The 17,022-nt window shown below is 37.3% G+C and overlaps 1 protein-coding gene across 4 annotated transcripts in view; it reads right to left on the bottom strand.

Moving 5' to 3' along the window:
- Osbpl1a (oxysterol binding protein like 1A) overlaps nt 1-17,022 on the bottom strand; it is a 206,631-nt gene that overhangs the window by 61,491 nt on the left and 128,118 nt on the right. For all 4 annotated transcript variants that reach the window (XM_076837292.2, XM_076837290.2, XM_076837293.2 and 1 more), the window contains one exon: nt 2,208-2,364. In XM_076837292.2, coding sequence (XP_076693407.1) covers nt 2,208-2,364 — 157 coding nt within the window. The remainder of the gene's footprint in view (nt 1-2,207; nt 2,365-17,022) is intronic.

The following is a 17,022-nucleotide window of genomic DNA, read 5'->3' as shown; positions in this document are numbered from 1 at the left end:
TTTATAATCTGTAGACTTCCACGTGTCTCCCCTAAATTTCAGTGTGCATTTATTTACCAGGAGGTTAACTGGGAGTATCAGGTTGGATAGATCCAAGACTTTCACAGAAAAGTTAAATGTTAAGTAGATTGTTTTTCAGTACTAGATAAAACAAATACAAGGCCAAGAAGAAATTTCACATAATTTTAAGGTTTAAATAAAGTTTCATGGTCGCTAAGCTAGTTCTAAGAAACATGGAGGTCATACGGCAACATGGGCCTTCTTTTCTAAAATACCACTATGATTACTATCAATGCAAGTTATTATTAATACCAATACAGTAACTGCTTACTAGAAACACAGATTCCTAATGTAGTTTAGGGTTCGGGCAAAAGGGATTTGATAGCCTTGAATACTACAACTTTTTCCTATTCTAAAATTAAACTTTTAAATTATATGTGGCATATACTGCTTAACTTGACTATAGAGAAAGAATGGGAAAAATACCACAGGCATTTAAAATTCTCCTTAAAAGCTACTTTTTAAAAATAGGAAATTGTGATGTTTTTTCTTATACATTAGGCTGCTGACATATTCATAAGTTTTCCTCTTTTGATCTGAATAACTAAATAAGATAATATTATATTTACAGGTTTACTAAGCTACATCTCATTTTATCAGTTAAACGTTTCTGATTAGGTCACTACTTAGTTACAGTTCTTGTCTTTCTGAATGACTTGTCCTGATTTTATGTTTTTCAACAATTTCACATTTGTACCATTCTAGGTTTGACTAAGAGCACAGAATATATGAACATGATATAATTAGGTGAAATGCAAAATTGCTATCACTCTGATTATAGCACACATACAAAAGAGTATCTGACCCTAAAAAGTTTTAGAGAAATCCCCTCAGCCACAACATATGACAGCTGTGTATTCTAAACACTGTACTCATTCTGATATTTTAATAATTATATCAAATACTTTTGTATGCTTCTTTGAGTTTTCCAGAGATTTCACTTGTATTCTCACTAGATGGCAGGTAGGTTTATCACAGGTATGTGATAAACAGTTAAAGGTTGTATTCTCTTTTATTGGTAAAACTGCCAGATTTACTGTTAGATATTTAATGTCCTGAACACAATTTAGATTTAGGCTCCAAAGAAACTGATGGTAACTGTAGTGAGAATTAGGAGAGACACCCACTGTGAGCCATATCATTTGCAAAGGTAAACTCCATCAAAGGACAGTCATTAATAAGTACATTTAGAGGAGGACAAGTTCTAACATCATAACAACAACAACAAAATCTTCTTTTAGCTATTTTTAGTTTGTAAAACTCACTGGTCTTCTAAAAATAAGAACAAACTAAGACATTTTTTGCTAATAAGAGGAAAGTACACATAAATCTGAGAAGTGAGGTGTACATTTTTCCCAGAACAATACTTGAGACCAGGTGTGATCAGAACCATGGTGTTACACAATCTACAAACAAGGAAAAAAAAAAAACAAGACTATTTTGTAGAAATTAACTGTTAATAATCCTAAACTAATCCTTATCTTTTGACAAAGATAAAAGATATACTCATCACTGATAATTTTGTATGTTATTAGGTGAATACCAGCATTCACATAAGCCACTGTATCTGTAAACCTGTGCTGAAACCAGATAACTGTGATATCTGTTACATTTCATTCATTTGGGACAATCCTCTAGCACTAACCCATCAAGGGAATAAAAACATACTAATGTCATTAGGTAGTTTAAAATGGATAAGTTCAGCAAATCCTGGGACTTAATAACTGTCTTTGTTTAAATTTAACTAAATTGTGTCAACGGGCTGGCAATATTACCATTCATTCGTAATAAAACCAACAAGAAGATCAAATGACTAGAAACTAAAATAGCATTGGGAGGCAGAGTCATAAAAGATGTATGATGAAAAAGGGAACACAGCATCGATTTCAATAGGTAGTTCTGAGTAACTTTCTGAATCACCAATTGAAGGATTTACACATTCTCCTGAAAACATGGTTGCTAAAAGCAAATTTTGTGTTTTGTTTCTATGCTTATAAATGACATTATCTTAAAGGGACAAAGGAATAAGTACCTACATTAATTCCTTTAATTAAAGTGCTAGAGTAGTACAAATACATTTCTTTATGAATCCCAATTTACCCCATATGAACACAACAGCAGTGTGAGCTGTTTAAAGGCCATCCTACCTGTGCTTTTTGATGCCATTGGAGAGAGCATCTCCTCCACCACAGTCTTTTCCTTCAGACATTCTGTGTTTTCTACTATTCAAGTGACCTTCTTCCTCTTCAAAGGAGCGTGCTGTCACTGCTTCCAATTGACTCAGGGACTGCTCGGACTCGGAATCTGTGGCAGAGCAGGTTCATCGTGAATGAAGTGAACTTTGGTGCAAGGCTTCTGTAACAATGGATATCTCCCTTAATGCATCGGGCTTTGAAACTTAAGCAGCCTACTTTGTCCTCCAACAATCCATCCATTAACTACCTCCTCAGGGATTTTAGAGAACCTGCACTCAATAATGTTCAAGTGGATTTGTGAAACAGATGGACACTTACATAAACTTATAATTAAGCCAATCATAAACCAAAAGAGATTTCCAAAGATTACCTGATTTTTTTAAGAAATCATATTTAGTGGTTTCTCCCACTTCACATTTCTATTATCTTCCCTCTCAAAGCATCTTAGGCATGATTTACCAAAAAAAAAAAAAAATCTATTTTTAAAACTCATATATAATTAAAAAGCTGTAGTAGCTATACTTATGAGAAGTTTAATTTAAATTACATCCAATGCTGTAGACACAAAAGTAAAGGTAATTTTAAAATACACTTAAAAATACTTTTTCAATGTGATATTATTTAAATCCTCATGAACTAAAGCCCGAAGTATCCATATATTAATTATCAGGCAGGCATTCTTAGGATGGAATGCCATGTTCCCAATTGATTATGTATTCAGATTGCAACCATCTGCCTGTTTGAAAATAACAAGACAACTCATTTTTGTCCAGCCCATGATGGCTTTCAGGCACTTGCACATTCTCCATCTGAGCATCTCCAAGATACTCTGGTGAAGGGAAGGCAGGGGAATGGGAGTGATCAACAAGTGAAAAGCCTCATGGCTTATGAGTGGGTGCGCCAGGATTGAACCCAGGTTTTCTTACTACTTGTTCAACACTTTATTTCAGCTCAAAACACATTATTTAATCTCTATAAAACTTTAAATGGTGCTTGAATTTTTATTAAAGTGGAAGACCAAGATAACCTTCAACTTCCCATTGTGACTATCAAATCGACTGTCCTCACCTACGGGAAAGACTTAGAAGCACATTTGTAAAAACTTCCTCAAACACATTCATCAGCAATCACTAAGATTATAACTTAACTCTTCAGAAAACAAAATATTTTAGGGCTTTCTTCCCCACCAACTGCACTCTATAATTCAACCAAAATCTTCAGCTTTATCATTACTCTACTAGGTTGATTCAGAAGAACTGTAGGGGCTGCAGAGCTGCAGATTAGAACAGATAGTATACCTTGAGCTCTGACCAAGACACTCTGAATGATGAAATGACTTACAGAAAGACTTTCAACATTGGGAAAGTCCTTTTCATTTGCTACAAATAAAAATTTAATAAAATTTCTAGCTGGGTTTGTGGCTCAGTGGTAGAGCACTCTCTTATTACCTGGTACAAGTGAGGCACTTGGTTCAATCCTCAGCACCACATAAAAATAATAAATAAAATAAAGGCATTTTAAAAAATTTCTAAAACCATAGCTTTGTTATCTCACACATCTCATAATGAAGAAGTATATGGCAGACCCCCTCTACCCATGGCTTCAGTTACCCAAGATCAACTACTGTCAAAAATACTAAATAAATTCCACAAGTAAGCAATTCATAAGTTTTAAATCATGCACCCTTCTCAATAGCAAGACAAAATATCTTTCCATCCACTCTGTCCTGCCTGGACAGAGGGTACATGAGATAGACTGGCAATCTGACCATATTTTGGAGTCAGCAGAGATGTGAAAGCAAAGGCTACTAAGGGAAATGGCACAATAGTAAATGTTAAAAAAAAAAAAAAAAAAAAAAAGACACTCAGCAGAGGCTAGATTGCTTCTCTGGGGGAGCAACAGGCAAAGCCAGAATCAAAGATGGCAACAGCAGTCTTGGAATGGTGGGTCAAGGTGGGTTTTCATATCTAAATTTAAAATGTGTTTCACATAAAAAATTAATAATTTAGAGTCAAAATAACTGTCTGCATTGGTATTATTTAAGATGCATTCTTAGCTCATAATTTAGATATCAAAAAAATCAAAAAACTTTAAACATTTATCAAACATTATTATGTACAGGATATTGAGTTTACAATTTAAAAGGATAAGACTTGCCCACTTAAAAAGTTTTTTTTTTTTCAAAGCAGATATACAGTAAACACTAAACAAGAGGCAATAATAGATTTTTATGAAGTAAAAAAAGTTTTTTCCCAAAATAAGATTTCTATGTGGTGAAATATATAAGCTGGAAATCTACTACCTTTATCTGTATCAGTTACTGTAGGAATACACACTATGGGAACATTGTGCTTAGCCCCAAGGATATATAATCACATGGCATTAAAGATCCTTGTCCTCTGTGGTTAACAATACCTAATCCACTCCTTCTGTCCCCTCACCTTATCTACCTCTCTTCTATTCCTTTCATTTCTGCCCTCTCCCTTATCCTTATTCTTCTTTACATGACCCTCAAACTCCTTCTCTTATTAAGTTCATATTGCAAAGTCCAATGGTAATTTGCAATTCTAATTTTGACTCAGCTACCAGATCTGAGACTACTGAATTCACTCCTCCCTTCCTTGTATCATGTGCAGGGCATGTGAGAGTCAAAGGATGAGGAACAGTTCCCACCTGTGGTCCAGCAGAGGTATCCTGGGGAAACCACTGAATTCAGTATATTTTTCTGGGTATAATAACAACACAAGTCTAAAAGCAGACAGAGTGCCACAAAGGGGCATCACTTTGGAGTGGAGAAAAGAGTGTAAGGAGTAAGAGCAGGGGCAGAGGACAGATATGACACAGGAACCGTTCCAGGAAAGGAGAACAGCATGTCCCAGAGAAAAATGAGGGACTCAGGGAAGATGGTAGATGAAGATGGAGAATGGGAGTGGCAGGGTCAAGGCTGTGAGTCAGTCATGAAGTTGACCAAGTAGGATAAATAAAAATCAATGGCAGATAGTGGGACAAAGAGGAATAAAATGAAGCTAGGAATGAGACAGTTAACACCATGTGCCATGACAGGCTATAATTGCTAGAGGTAAGTCCACTCAACTTTCAAGGTTCAAAGGTGAAAGAATGCAACACAATCAATTGTATGATCTATAGTACTGTGAAACAAAACCTAGTTCCTTAATAACAAAAGTTCAGTCATTTCTAGTTCTATAAGCAGGAATGTCTGATGTATGCAGTGTAAAATAAACTGAACTTATGTTTTTGGCAATAGGAAATCATTCTTAATAGATTATAACTTCTTAGCACTAGTCACATGAAGCTTATTTCCAGTATGACATCATTTCACATAAAGACCAACAATTCTTAAGATTTAAATTCAAACATGTTTAGCTAAATATCAAATAGGCTACAAAGACCATTGAGTTTTACTGATGAAGGTCAAAGCTTATCCAAAGATTAGCTTTTCAAGCCTCCTGGTCAAGTAAATCAGTGATAGGTTTCAGTGTCTCTGGGGCAATAATTCAATTTTTTCTTTTTTTAAAATTGGGGATTAAACCCAGATTGTATCAGTAAGCTACATTCCCATTCCTAGTCTTTATTTTTTTTTGAGATAGGGTCTTGCTAAATTGTTGAGATTGGTCTTGAACTTGACCTCCTCCTGACTGGACCTCCCCCAAGATGCTAGGATTACAGCTGTGGGTTCTTCAATTTTTTTTTTTTTTTTTTTTTTTGGTGGGGGGTAAGTGCATACCAGGGATTGAACTCAGGGCCACTCAGCCACTGAGTCACATCCCCAGCCATATTTTGTATCTTATTTAGAGACAGGGTGTCTCACTGAACTGCTTAGTGCCTCACTATTGCTGAGGCTGGCTTTGAACTTGCGATCCTCCTGTCTCAGCCTCCAGAGCCTCTGGGATTACACGCATGAACCACCCCACACCCGGCTGGGTTCTTCAATTATTATTATTATTATTTAATGTGGTGCTGAGGTTCAATCCCAGTGCCTCATGAATGCTAGGCAAATGCTCTACCTTTAAGCCACAAACCCAGCCCCAATTTTGCCCACACATAAAGTATCAAATAGATCAGGCCTTATATAGACTATCGGTTGTTACTGGGCAATATAGTAATGACTTAGTGTGAAGCAAAATGTATCAGAAAAGAGTGTGTTTTATGCTTCCCATGTGCTAGCTGCTGTGTTCTTATAGTAGTAGTCTAAGCTACAATTCTTAGGCTGGGGTTGCAGCTCAGTGGTAGCGTGCTCACCTCACGTGGGGAAGGCACTGGGTTGGACCCTCAGCACCACATAAAAATAAAGGTATTGTGTCCATCTACAACTATATATATATATTTTAAAATGGGGGGCGGGTGGAATGGAGAATTAATGTTTAATGGGTAAGGAGTTTCAGTTTGAAATAATGAAATAGTCCTGGAGATGGATAGCGCTATAATTTGGATCTTAAATGTCACCTAAAGGCCCATAAGTTAAAGGCTTAGTCCTCAGCTTGCATTATCAAGTGGTGTGAAAACTTCAAGGAGTGGGGAGGTCTTTCCTCCAAAACTGTGAGCCAAAATAAAGCATTTCTCTTTATAAGTTGATTATTCAGGTATTTGTAACAGTGAAGAAAAGCAAACAGATGGGTGATAATGGTTGTAGAACATGAATGTAATGAACTTTACTGGACTATACACTTAAAAATGGTTACAATGGCAAATTTTATGTTTTTTATATGTATATAAAATATTATATAACATGACAACAAAAACACCTCCAAACAAGCAGACAAATAAAAATCTATCAATCCAAGTCCAAGATCTATCACGTTGGATGGATGGATCACATTCTGGTCCTGTTAGTTCTCACCTTAATGCCAATTACAAAAATAACCATATAGAAGGAAAACCAAATTTTTCTGTTTTTAAATGCAGCAGCAAATTATTTTAACAATATGTAGTTAGATTTCAGACAATGCTAACTAGCCTTTCATTATTCTTATTTTCCACTGAATTTTCCCCTTATGTACAGATAATAAAGCAAAGCCACTAAAAATTTTCAAAATACTTCAGTGACCCCTGGAAAACAGGGTAAGGGATTTATGAAACAGTCAAACACTATTTACTAAACTTTTGGTGGGCAATTAGAAAAATCTGTACAGCCCATGATGGGAAATGGAAAACTTGATATGTACCAAACCCACCTAGTACCAAAATGATTTGGGGGACTTAGAGTAATCATTGTACACTTTGTAGACAAAAAATAGCAAAATGACACTGCAAAAAGACTATTTTATAAGATAAGTGCACAAGTTTACAGAGAAGCATTTAAGGTAGACAGAATTCTTTCCATGTGCTAGCTTAATTTCAATTAAAACAGGAATTTAATTTCAATTAAAACAGGAATATTAATAGAATGGCTTAAAAACGAAACAAACAAAAAAACCCCAAAGTTAGTTTTAATGTGACAAGTCTTTAGTGGCTCTGACCTTTAAAATTCTGGTCCTATCAGGAACTTAGAACTAGCTTAAACCATTTCAGATTAAATCTGGTCCCCTTCCTCATCAAAATATCCTGGAAACCAATGGCTATGGCTAGGTTTCTAGGATTCTACCTTTATTCTGGGTTTAAGAGGATTCTTACCTCTACCCTCTGTTTCTGAGTAAAAGAGCTTTCCAGGTGCTGATTTGTTAATTTTCCTACCATGAAAAGGCTGGAGACAAGGTCAGAAAGTTCACAATATGAACATGCCTCCAATTCTTAGAAGTTATCATGATAAGCACTTTTTTAAAAATAGGACTTTTGAAAGCTAGCCTGAGAACAAACAGTACAAAGGAGCAAAGCATGAAGGAGCTATGGACAATGTCCAAATTGCCCTTCCTCCTGTTACTTAGAGTAACAGGAAATGGGCAGGAAATGCACAGGCTCTAATACCTTTATTGTTTATGGCTTCCCGTGCAGCAGGCATGTTCTAAAAATGTTCAAAGTAATCCAAGGTATGGCTTAAAATATCAGTGCCAATTTTTTATTTAGCCTTAAGGTATCATTGCATAAACTCAAAAATAATACAGCAATGAGGATCATAAAGAAAATAAAGAAAGCCTATCGCATTTAAAATACATTATAAACTGAAAATCAGTAGTACAGAGGAGGCTGCCAAGAGACTGCTATACTTTACTAAGGAAGTGATAAAAATGTGAAAACAGAACCTTGGCAGCATGCAACAAGGGCTGGAGATATTCTAGCATATCATCTCTGATTGATGTCTAGGGTCAAAATTAACCAAATGGTATAGTGTTGCTTGTGACAGTTTCTTAAAGGTATTGGCTTGTCCCTAAACAAACCTACTACTGTTTTAATTGAAGGTGAATCATACAATCCACATTATTGGGGTACTAGAAATCTTTTTTCTTCTTCTTCTTCAGTTCTGGGGATGTAACTCAGGGCCTCACACATGCTAGGCAGGTGCTCTGCCACTAAGCTACACACCCCCAGCTCATAAAAAATATTATATGCATCTATTTTGGATTACCAAATCCAGAGCTTCCCAATCTGTCTTGCTGACAACCTTTCTCAAAATTGTTTTCAGAAAGGTCACATATGCATTCACTCTACAAAGAAAATAATTCTAGAACTAAAAATCAGTTATAGAATAATCCATAGTTAAAAAACAAAGTATTTTCACGAGACTTCAATTTAACAAAGGAACATTTACAAAGTACCTACCACGTGGCTAGGTAAAGGGCTGGTTGCTGAGCTAATTTAGAAAGGTTAACAAAATATGGCTTGTATTCTCCACATACTAGATGTCCACTCCAGTGGAAAATACACATGTAAGTGTGTATTTAAACAAATGTTTGTGAGAATAAGGAAGAAACCACTCTTAGGGGAACTACAATCTATTTCCATGAAGATATGACATGTGAGTTGTAATGGGAAGGACAGAGGTGACTTCCAGGTAAGAAGAGAGAACACTTGGTGTTAGAGGAAAAGCAGAGAGCCCCAGGGCCTGACAGAACAAAGTATGTGGCCACCATTACCAGACACAGCTAGAGGAAGGTGGCCAGAGGGAGAAGATATAGCCCTGAGAAGCTGGCTGTTAAACTGAACAGATCAGAGTCTGGACTTAACCTGTAGGTAATGGGAAGTCAGTAGGTGTGTTCTGAGCATGATTAAGCCCTGGTTTAGACTTTACATATGACCTTAATGTATCATTTTCCATAATGATACATTAAACTACCGTAATGATAACCACACAGATTCGGTGGCTTAAAGCACAAATTTAGTGTTAAAAATTCTGGAAACCAGAAGTCCAACATCAATTTTACTGAGTCAAAATCAATGTTTTGAGAGGACCACACTCTCTCTGGGGATCAAAGGAAGAATCTCTCTTCCATGCCTTTCCCAGCTTGGTGGCTGTCAGTATTCCTGGGCTTGTGGCCACATCACTAATTTCTGCTGCCATCTGCATGTGACCTCTCCTCTAATTGCTCTCTGCTTCTCTTATACAAATACTTATGATGGCATTTAGGTCCAACCTGCATAATCCATAATGATCTCATCTCAAAATTCTTAATCACATCTGTTAAGATCTCTTTTTGCAAATAAGGCAATATTTTACAAATTTCAGGGACTAGGACATGGATCTATGTCAGGAGGATTGTTTCTCAACTTACTTTCTATAATGTGGGAAGGATCAAGTCTGGGAACAGGGAGAATAGCCAGGAAAGCACCGTTAGTCTGTGGGGTCAAAAGGAAGGGGAGGCTGGACTGGGGTATGGGCAGTGAATACTAGGAGAGGAATGGAGAACAAGAGAAGATTACACATTTAGATTTGAGGAAGGGGGATGAGGAAGTGAACAAAAAATGACACCCATATTTGTAGTTTTTGCAGCACTTAGATGACAATGTCATTAATCAAGACAGGTACTACAGAAGGAGACAGAACAGGATGACACGTCCAGTTTCCATCACACACTTTGAGATGCTTTGGGCCATGTGGAAATTTTCAGAATACAGAATACGGAATTTTAAGAAATGACTAAGAATAGAAAATCCTAAAGGATAGCTTATCCTCCAAAACTAATTGGTTCTGTTTCATTCAATTTAGCCTTGAAAAATATATCTCAGAATTTTATTCAGTTGACCACCCAATATATACCAGCATACATGCTAGCTGCTAAGGACACAAAGTTCCTGGTGAAATTTACTGTTATTGAGGGGCAGGACTGACAAAAATCAAACAATCATACAAACAAGTACAAAATGCAAACTATAGGCAGTGCAACATGCTCTAAGGGGGGATTTGATCAAGTCAACAAAGTTAGCCGGGCTTTCTAGAGGAAGCCTCCAACTCCCAGCAGAGCTCAGAAGGAACATGGCCACTGAAACAAAAAAAGGGAGAGAAGAGAAACTTTCCATGCTCACTAACACTGCTTTACTCAAGTTCTTGTGGTCTCTCTCCCAGGACACTAGGACCTCAAATCAATCTTCACTTCTAAAATATTCTACTAGAATTCGAACTGTTGATTAGAGAACATACCTTCTTTTCTTTCATTTCCCAGTTCTTAGTATAATGTAAGTATATTATAAGATTCCACAATGGTTACTTACTAAAAGAATGAAATGTCCTAAAACACCAATCTGATATTATTCTACTTACTTATCTGTTTGCTCCCCATAACTTAATTCGCTAAAATTCAAGTTCTCCAGCAAAATCTTGTAACAAGACTCATCAGAAGCTGTTCCCAAACACCGTCTTGGCTTTATATCCTCTCACTGCACCTCAGCCTTCAAAACATTCACCCCTGCTTCCACCATGACCCTCATGGCTTTGGAAACTGTTTTGCTGTACCTTTGCGTGTGTGTTGTTTCTCCACAGAGCATAGTTTTGCCCTCATCTGTCTGTTGAACTCTTACTGACCCTTCGAAACACTCCTTAGATGCAGTCTCTTTTGTGAAGCGTTTTCCAACTTTCTCAGTTAGCTGCCTCTCCTCTGAACTGCTATCACATGCCTTATGTACCTTTGATGGTACATATTCACTTGCTTGTCCAATAAATTTTTATCAAGCACCTCTTTGTCTAGCCCGATTCTAGGGGATAGAAATATACTGATGAACTAAACAAGACTCCCCCCTCCCCTCTTTATTGAGAAGCTAGTTGTGAGAGATCAATCAAAGCGTATTTTCTGAAAGGTACAATTTGAGGGGGGTAAAGTGGGGTGGGGGAAGGGATAGAAAATAACAGGGTAAAGTTCTAAGTAGGAAATGAAGAAAATGGGTGAGTAAGTCCTGCAGATAGATATCTGGGAAAACAAAGTTTCAGTCAGAGGAAATAATGAAAAGCAAAATCCTGAGGAAAAGGGCATGCTTGGCAAGTTTGAAAACTAGCACTGAGGTCAGTGGGATGGTGGAGCATGACTGAGAGGTCACACAGGTCTCAGGAAGGTAAGAGGATCAGGTGACCTGGGACTGCAGCTTTTATTCTGGCTGAAAAGCAAAGCCATCAAAGGGTTCTGTGCAGAGGATCGATACAGATCCATGCTTGGAACGGATCTCTATGAATGTTATGCTCCTAATACTGCGAGAAATAAGATGCAAACCTGGAGGCTAGTCTGTTTGGACAGTTGCTGTGATAACCCAGGTGAGAGGTGATGGGGCCTCAGCCTGTGTGAGAGCAGTGGAATTCTGAGATATGACCAGATTCTGCTCTCTTTTGAAGGCAGATCTGATAAGAATTGTTGGATTTAATATGAGAGAAAAATAAGTAAGAGTCTATGATGGATAGTCCAAAGGTTCTCAGCTTTGGCTAAAGAAGTGGAAAGACAGAACTTCTATTTATGAAGATGTGAAGACTGTGCAAGGGGCAGGTTTGTGAGCAGAATCACGAGTTCTCGTGCAGGCATTTTAGGACATTTGGGAGATCCAATCAGACAGTTAAATGAATACATAGATATTTAGATATGAGTCTGAATGCAGGGAGAAGAATGAGAATGGGGATACAAAATTGTTGGGAGTTACCAGAATGTAGACTATATTTAAAAGCATGGGATAAGATAAAGTCATCCAAAGCAATGCTGCAAAGGCATTGATGTGTTCAGGAATTACCTAGGGATCTGTAAACATGCAGATTCTTATTTGCAAGGTGTGTGTTGGTGCCTGAGATTCTGCATTTCCAAGGCTCCAGGTGATGTCGATGTTACTATTCCGGAGACCATACTTTGAGTACAAAAGATCTAGAGAGTCAGTATAGAAAGAAGAGAGAAGAGGTTCAATGATCATAGCCTGAGCACAAGAAGAGTACTGAGAAAGAACCACATCAACAGGCAACATAGGACACTGAAGGCCCAGGTGAGAGAAACTGCAGTGCCACAGCAAGAACAAACATACAGAGGGTGTTCAAGAAGAATAACAGGAGGGGAAAGTGACGTGGCGTCAAGTTGATGGTGGGGTTGTTTTTATAAATATACTGCTGGGGACAAGGACAGATTGGTTCCTGGGGAGAAAAGGAACCACATGATGTCCCTCTGTGAGTGAGAGGGGCACAAACAGAGGAGTTGGTTTCAGTTAGGGACAAAGTATTCTTCACTATAAAGTACAGAGGCAGAATACAGGGATACACTTGCATGTGAGGCTTTGGCAGTGGTAAAGAAAAATTTCTCAGTGACATAAACAATGTCCTCGAGTGGAGCTGAGAGGAGGAGAAGGTATTAGAAATTTTAGAAGAGAGCAGAAGTATGAAGCAAGTGTGCAGAACAAACTAACTAGAAAAACATAAGTGGATTGCTGGGCAGCAAAACAGATTCAGCAGACATTAACAACCATGGAGCTGAAGGAGATATCAGCAGGGGCTTATGCTTGACTCCAGTCTCAGCTAGTTGCTTGGGAATTGGCATGGAAGAGGAAGAAGAGGCTGGGGTTCTGCTTGGTGAGTTCAATGTAGGGAGAGTCAGGCATGAAAGTGACCCCTTGGTGAGTTCAATGTAGGGAGAGTCAGGCATGAAATCTAATCCAGGCAAGGAAGAAGGGGAGGACACAAGACTAACAGTGAAAACATGGAGTACATGTATTGGTGAGGCCAAAGAAATGTCAGGTCAGGGTTTTAGAGAGAGAGGGTCAAAAGACAGAAGATAGTAGTTAGATTGTGGGATGAATAAAATTGGGATTACAGAGGGGATGTAGTTACTGAGATTCTGGATCTGATCTTGGGAAGAACTATAGTGGACTGGAGGACCAGATACCTCATCACATTATACATGATTATCTTCCATGCCTGTCTCTCCTCCTAGCTTGCCCACAAACCCACTGACTTCAGAGACTTGATCTAATTATCTTAGTATTCCCTGGGCCTAACAAACCATCTGGCACATAGTCTGCACTCAAAAAGTATTTTCGATTAATGAGACTTTCTTAATAGCATTAGGACAATACCAAATATACATGGTTTTATAATGAACATTAATAGAAGCATTAGTCAATAAAACATTTTTTAAAGTGATAATGAACCAGAAAGTCACCCCAAAACTTAAAGGATAAATTACATTCATTTATTAGTTTGTACCTCTACACACACACACACACCAGTATGAGTAAGCTGCTAGATCAGTTTTCAATACTATAAATAAACTAGATGAAGAGCCCCTTCCACTGCTCTTGAGACCTGTTCTGAATACTGTACCACATGCTACATATATTGTACCACATGCTACATAGTAAAGTCATATTCTCTGGTACTCAATGTTATACATCAACCAATTAACCTGTTTTCTGCTAAGCAACAGGGGAAATACAAATTACTAGATAGTCCAGAGTATAGAAAAAAGACTTGGGAAAATCACAGATACAAATATACAGCTATTTTTAAAACAACTACAGGAGAGAATATTGGGCATGGGGATAGAACATAAAGGACTATATGAACAAAGTCTTACTAAATGGTCTTTATGGACTTTTGAGTTCTTACCAATAAAACTTACGACCTTCATCAAATTCTGTATATTCTATATGTAAACTGCCACTATAGCTGTTATTACTTTTTATCAGCTATTACCTGTTGCATTTATTGGATTAAATTCTAACATAGTTCAAAACTATTCCCATGTCACTGCCCTCCACACAAAACCAAAGTTCTTACATTACCACTTTCCACTTTGAAAGTTTTGATTTAGAAAGACATGATTTAAAGATATGCCCTTATAACTGTTGAGAAATGCTAAAGCTGGCTTCAGCCTCATGTCATAACCATCTATTGGTGTTGCCAGTCTACACTATTGGATTTTATGCATTATTCATGCATATTTCAACCAAAATAGCATTAAGAAGAAAACCTAGCAAGAAAGCTTTTCTTGAGCAACTGATCTCAACATGTTTCTAAAATGGAAATTGAGCACACAGGAAGAAAAACATTTTGAACTTATAATATTCACAGGGTAGGAATTTTCCACAAAACTGCTATCTCAGACTAGTATCAGTACTTGAAAATAATTGTCATAAAATCATTTAACTGGTAATAAATATTTAAAAGATAATTCCTTAGATGATTACCTGAGACTTGTACAGTCATGAACCTTTAGTTTTCTCCCTTAGTCTTTCTTTGCCCCTCTATGAGGTCTCATAGATCCAATTTGATTGCAAGTTCCTTGAGCAAGTTTAATCTTTGATATCATCTCATCCTTTCTTCCTCCTTTGCCACTCATCCACACCTACCCCACTGATGCATGAAATCAGCAAGTACCATTGATAACCTTGTATCTGTATTGATTACCAAACATTTTCAAGGAGGACAGAAATATCAATGATATTAATCCAACAACCTATATTCATTGGCCAAACTTTTAGAGAGTGGAAGATGATCCTGCGCTAAGCATTTTAGGGAATGTCAATGGATATGGTCCTTCCCATCCCAAAGAGACAAGTACAACACAACATAAGGCTATTAAAGAGATATAAACTAAAGGAATAAAGAAAGGAATGAACTCTATTTGGAGGAGTGAGGGATGACTATCTAGGAAAGGATATATTTGAAAGATATTTGAGAGCTTTGGTAGAGATGAGGATAGTAAAAAAAAATTAAACTAATTAGGTAGAAATTAATGTGAATAGAATCACTTTTTTTCTTCCATAAAGTGTCTTTATTTGCTGGCAAAATGAAGTTTTTTTACAGAAAACTCTAGTTAGCATTTGTTTCTTATTAAATCCTTTTGTTTCAATATGCATGAACATTTAGCTCTTTTCCAAGAAAGTGTTCATTTAGTTATATTTGAAATTTTGCTTGATGTAACTATTTCATTCCTTACACACACACACACACACACACACACACACACACTCACACAATGAAGACAAAATGTGATGCTTTGTTAAATGTATCTCCTTTTAAATGTTTTACACAATGAAATGCAAATTGTGAGAAAGCAATCTGTTTGCTTCATGGAATTTTATGAAATCTTTAGTCACTGAGCACAGTGAAAAAATGATTTTCTCAAGAGATCCCAAAGGGCTGGAAAAATTATTATATTACACTGTTGGCTTGGCATCAAGGTCTGTCTTACCCACCATATTAGTAGATTTCCATTGATCCTGCTTGTCTGAAAAAAAGCTTAAAGGAACATGATAAAGGAAAACAGGAAATCACATGGACTTTTAATCTAGGTAAATAAAATTATCCTTTTAAAGGAAGTGACACAAGTTGGCAACTTTTTAAAAGAAGATTGAACATTTAGTGAAAAGATTTTAAGAATTTTTTTTTTTTTTTTAAAGAGAGAGGGAGAGAGAGAGAGAATTTTTCAATATCCACCCTTTAGTATTCGGCGTACACAACATCTCTGTTTTTTTCTTGTATGTGGTGCTGAGGATCGAACCCGGGCCGCACGCATGGCAGGCGAGCGCGCTACCGCTTGAGCCACATCCCCAGCCCAAGAATTTTTTTAATTGTAGATGGACACATTATCTTTATTTATTTTTATGTGATACTGGGGATTGAACTCAGTTCCTCACATATGCAAGGTAGCCACTCTACCACTGAGCCCCAGCCCCAGCCCCCAAGTTTCAAATATTTTAAGAGAAGTATCTTTAAGTACTTTTTCATATATTCTCAATATGAGGGAAGGCTTGATTTAATCCATTACTGTGCTTACAGGAATTAAAATTAACTTTCCAATGAGATATAGCTTTGATTACTTTTGCTTGCTTTCATTTAGCTATATATCCAATTGCCTAGTGCCATGGCTGCTTTTGAGGCCTAGCTAAAGACTAGGGTGGACCGTGTGAGTGGGGGAATAAGAGGACAGATGGATATGAACAGACAGGCAGGGTTTGGATCATGTTAACAGCCTTGTAGGCAGCCTGCTGGGGTGGCTGGATCTTATTCATGGTGCCATGAGAAAGACTGTAGGTGGGGAAAGCCACAATGTATCATCTACAAGAGGGTTGTTGTGGATGACTATACAGAATGAAGTTCAATGGGGCAAAGCTGGAAGCCAAGATCAGTTCATGCTAAGTGAAGTTAGCCAATCCCCAAAAGCAAAATGCCAAATGTTTTCTCTGATATAAGGAGGCTGATTCATAGTGGGGTAGGGAGGGGGAGAATGGGAGGAATAGATAAGCTCTAGATAGGGCAGAGGGGTGGGAAAGGAAGGGAGGGGGCATGGAGTTATTAATGATGGTGGAATGTGATGATCATTATTATCCAAAGTACATGTATGAAGACACGAATTGGTGTGAATATACTTTGTATACAGCCAGAGATATGAAAAATTGTCCTCTATATATGTAATATGAA

This window comes from Callospermophilus lateralis, chromosome 17, assembly GCF_048772815.1.
Source record: "Callospermophilus lateralis isolate mCalLat2 chromosome 17, mCalLat2.hap1, whole genome shotgun sequence".
Taxonomy (NCBI): domain Eukaryota; kingdom Metazoa; phylum Chordata; class Mammalia; order Rodentia; family Sciuridae; genus Callospermophilus; species Callospermophilus lateralis.
Note: the sequence above shows the minus strand (reverse complement) of the source record. Positions and strands in the feature narration are given on the sequence as shown.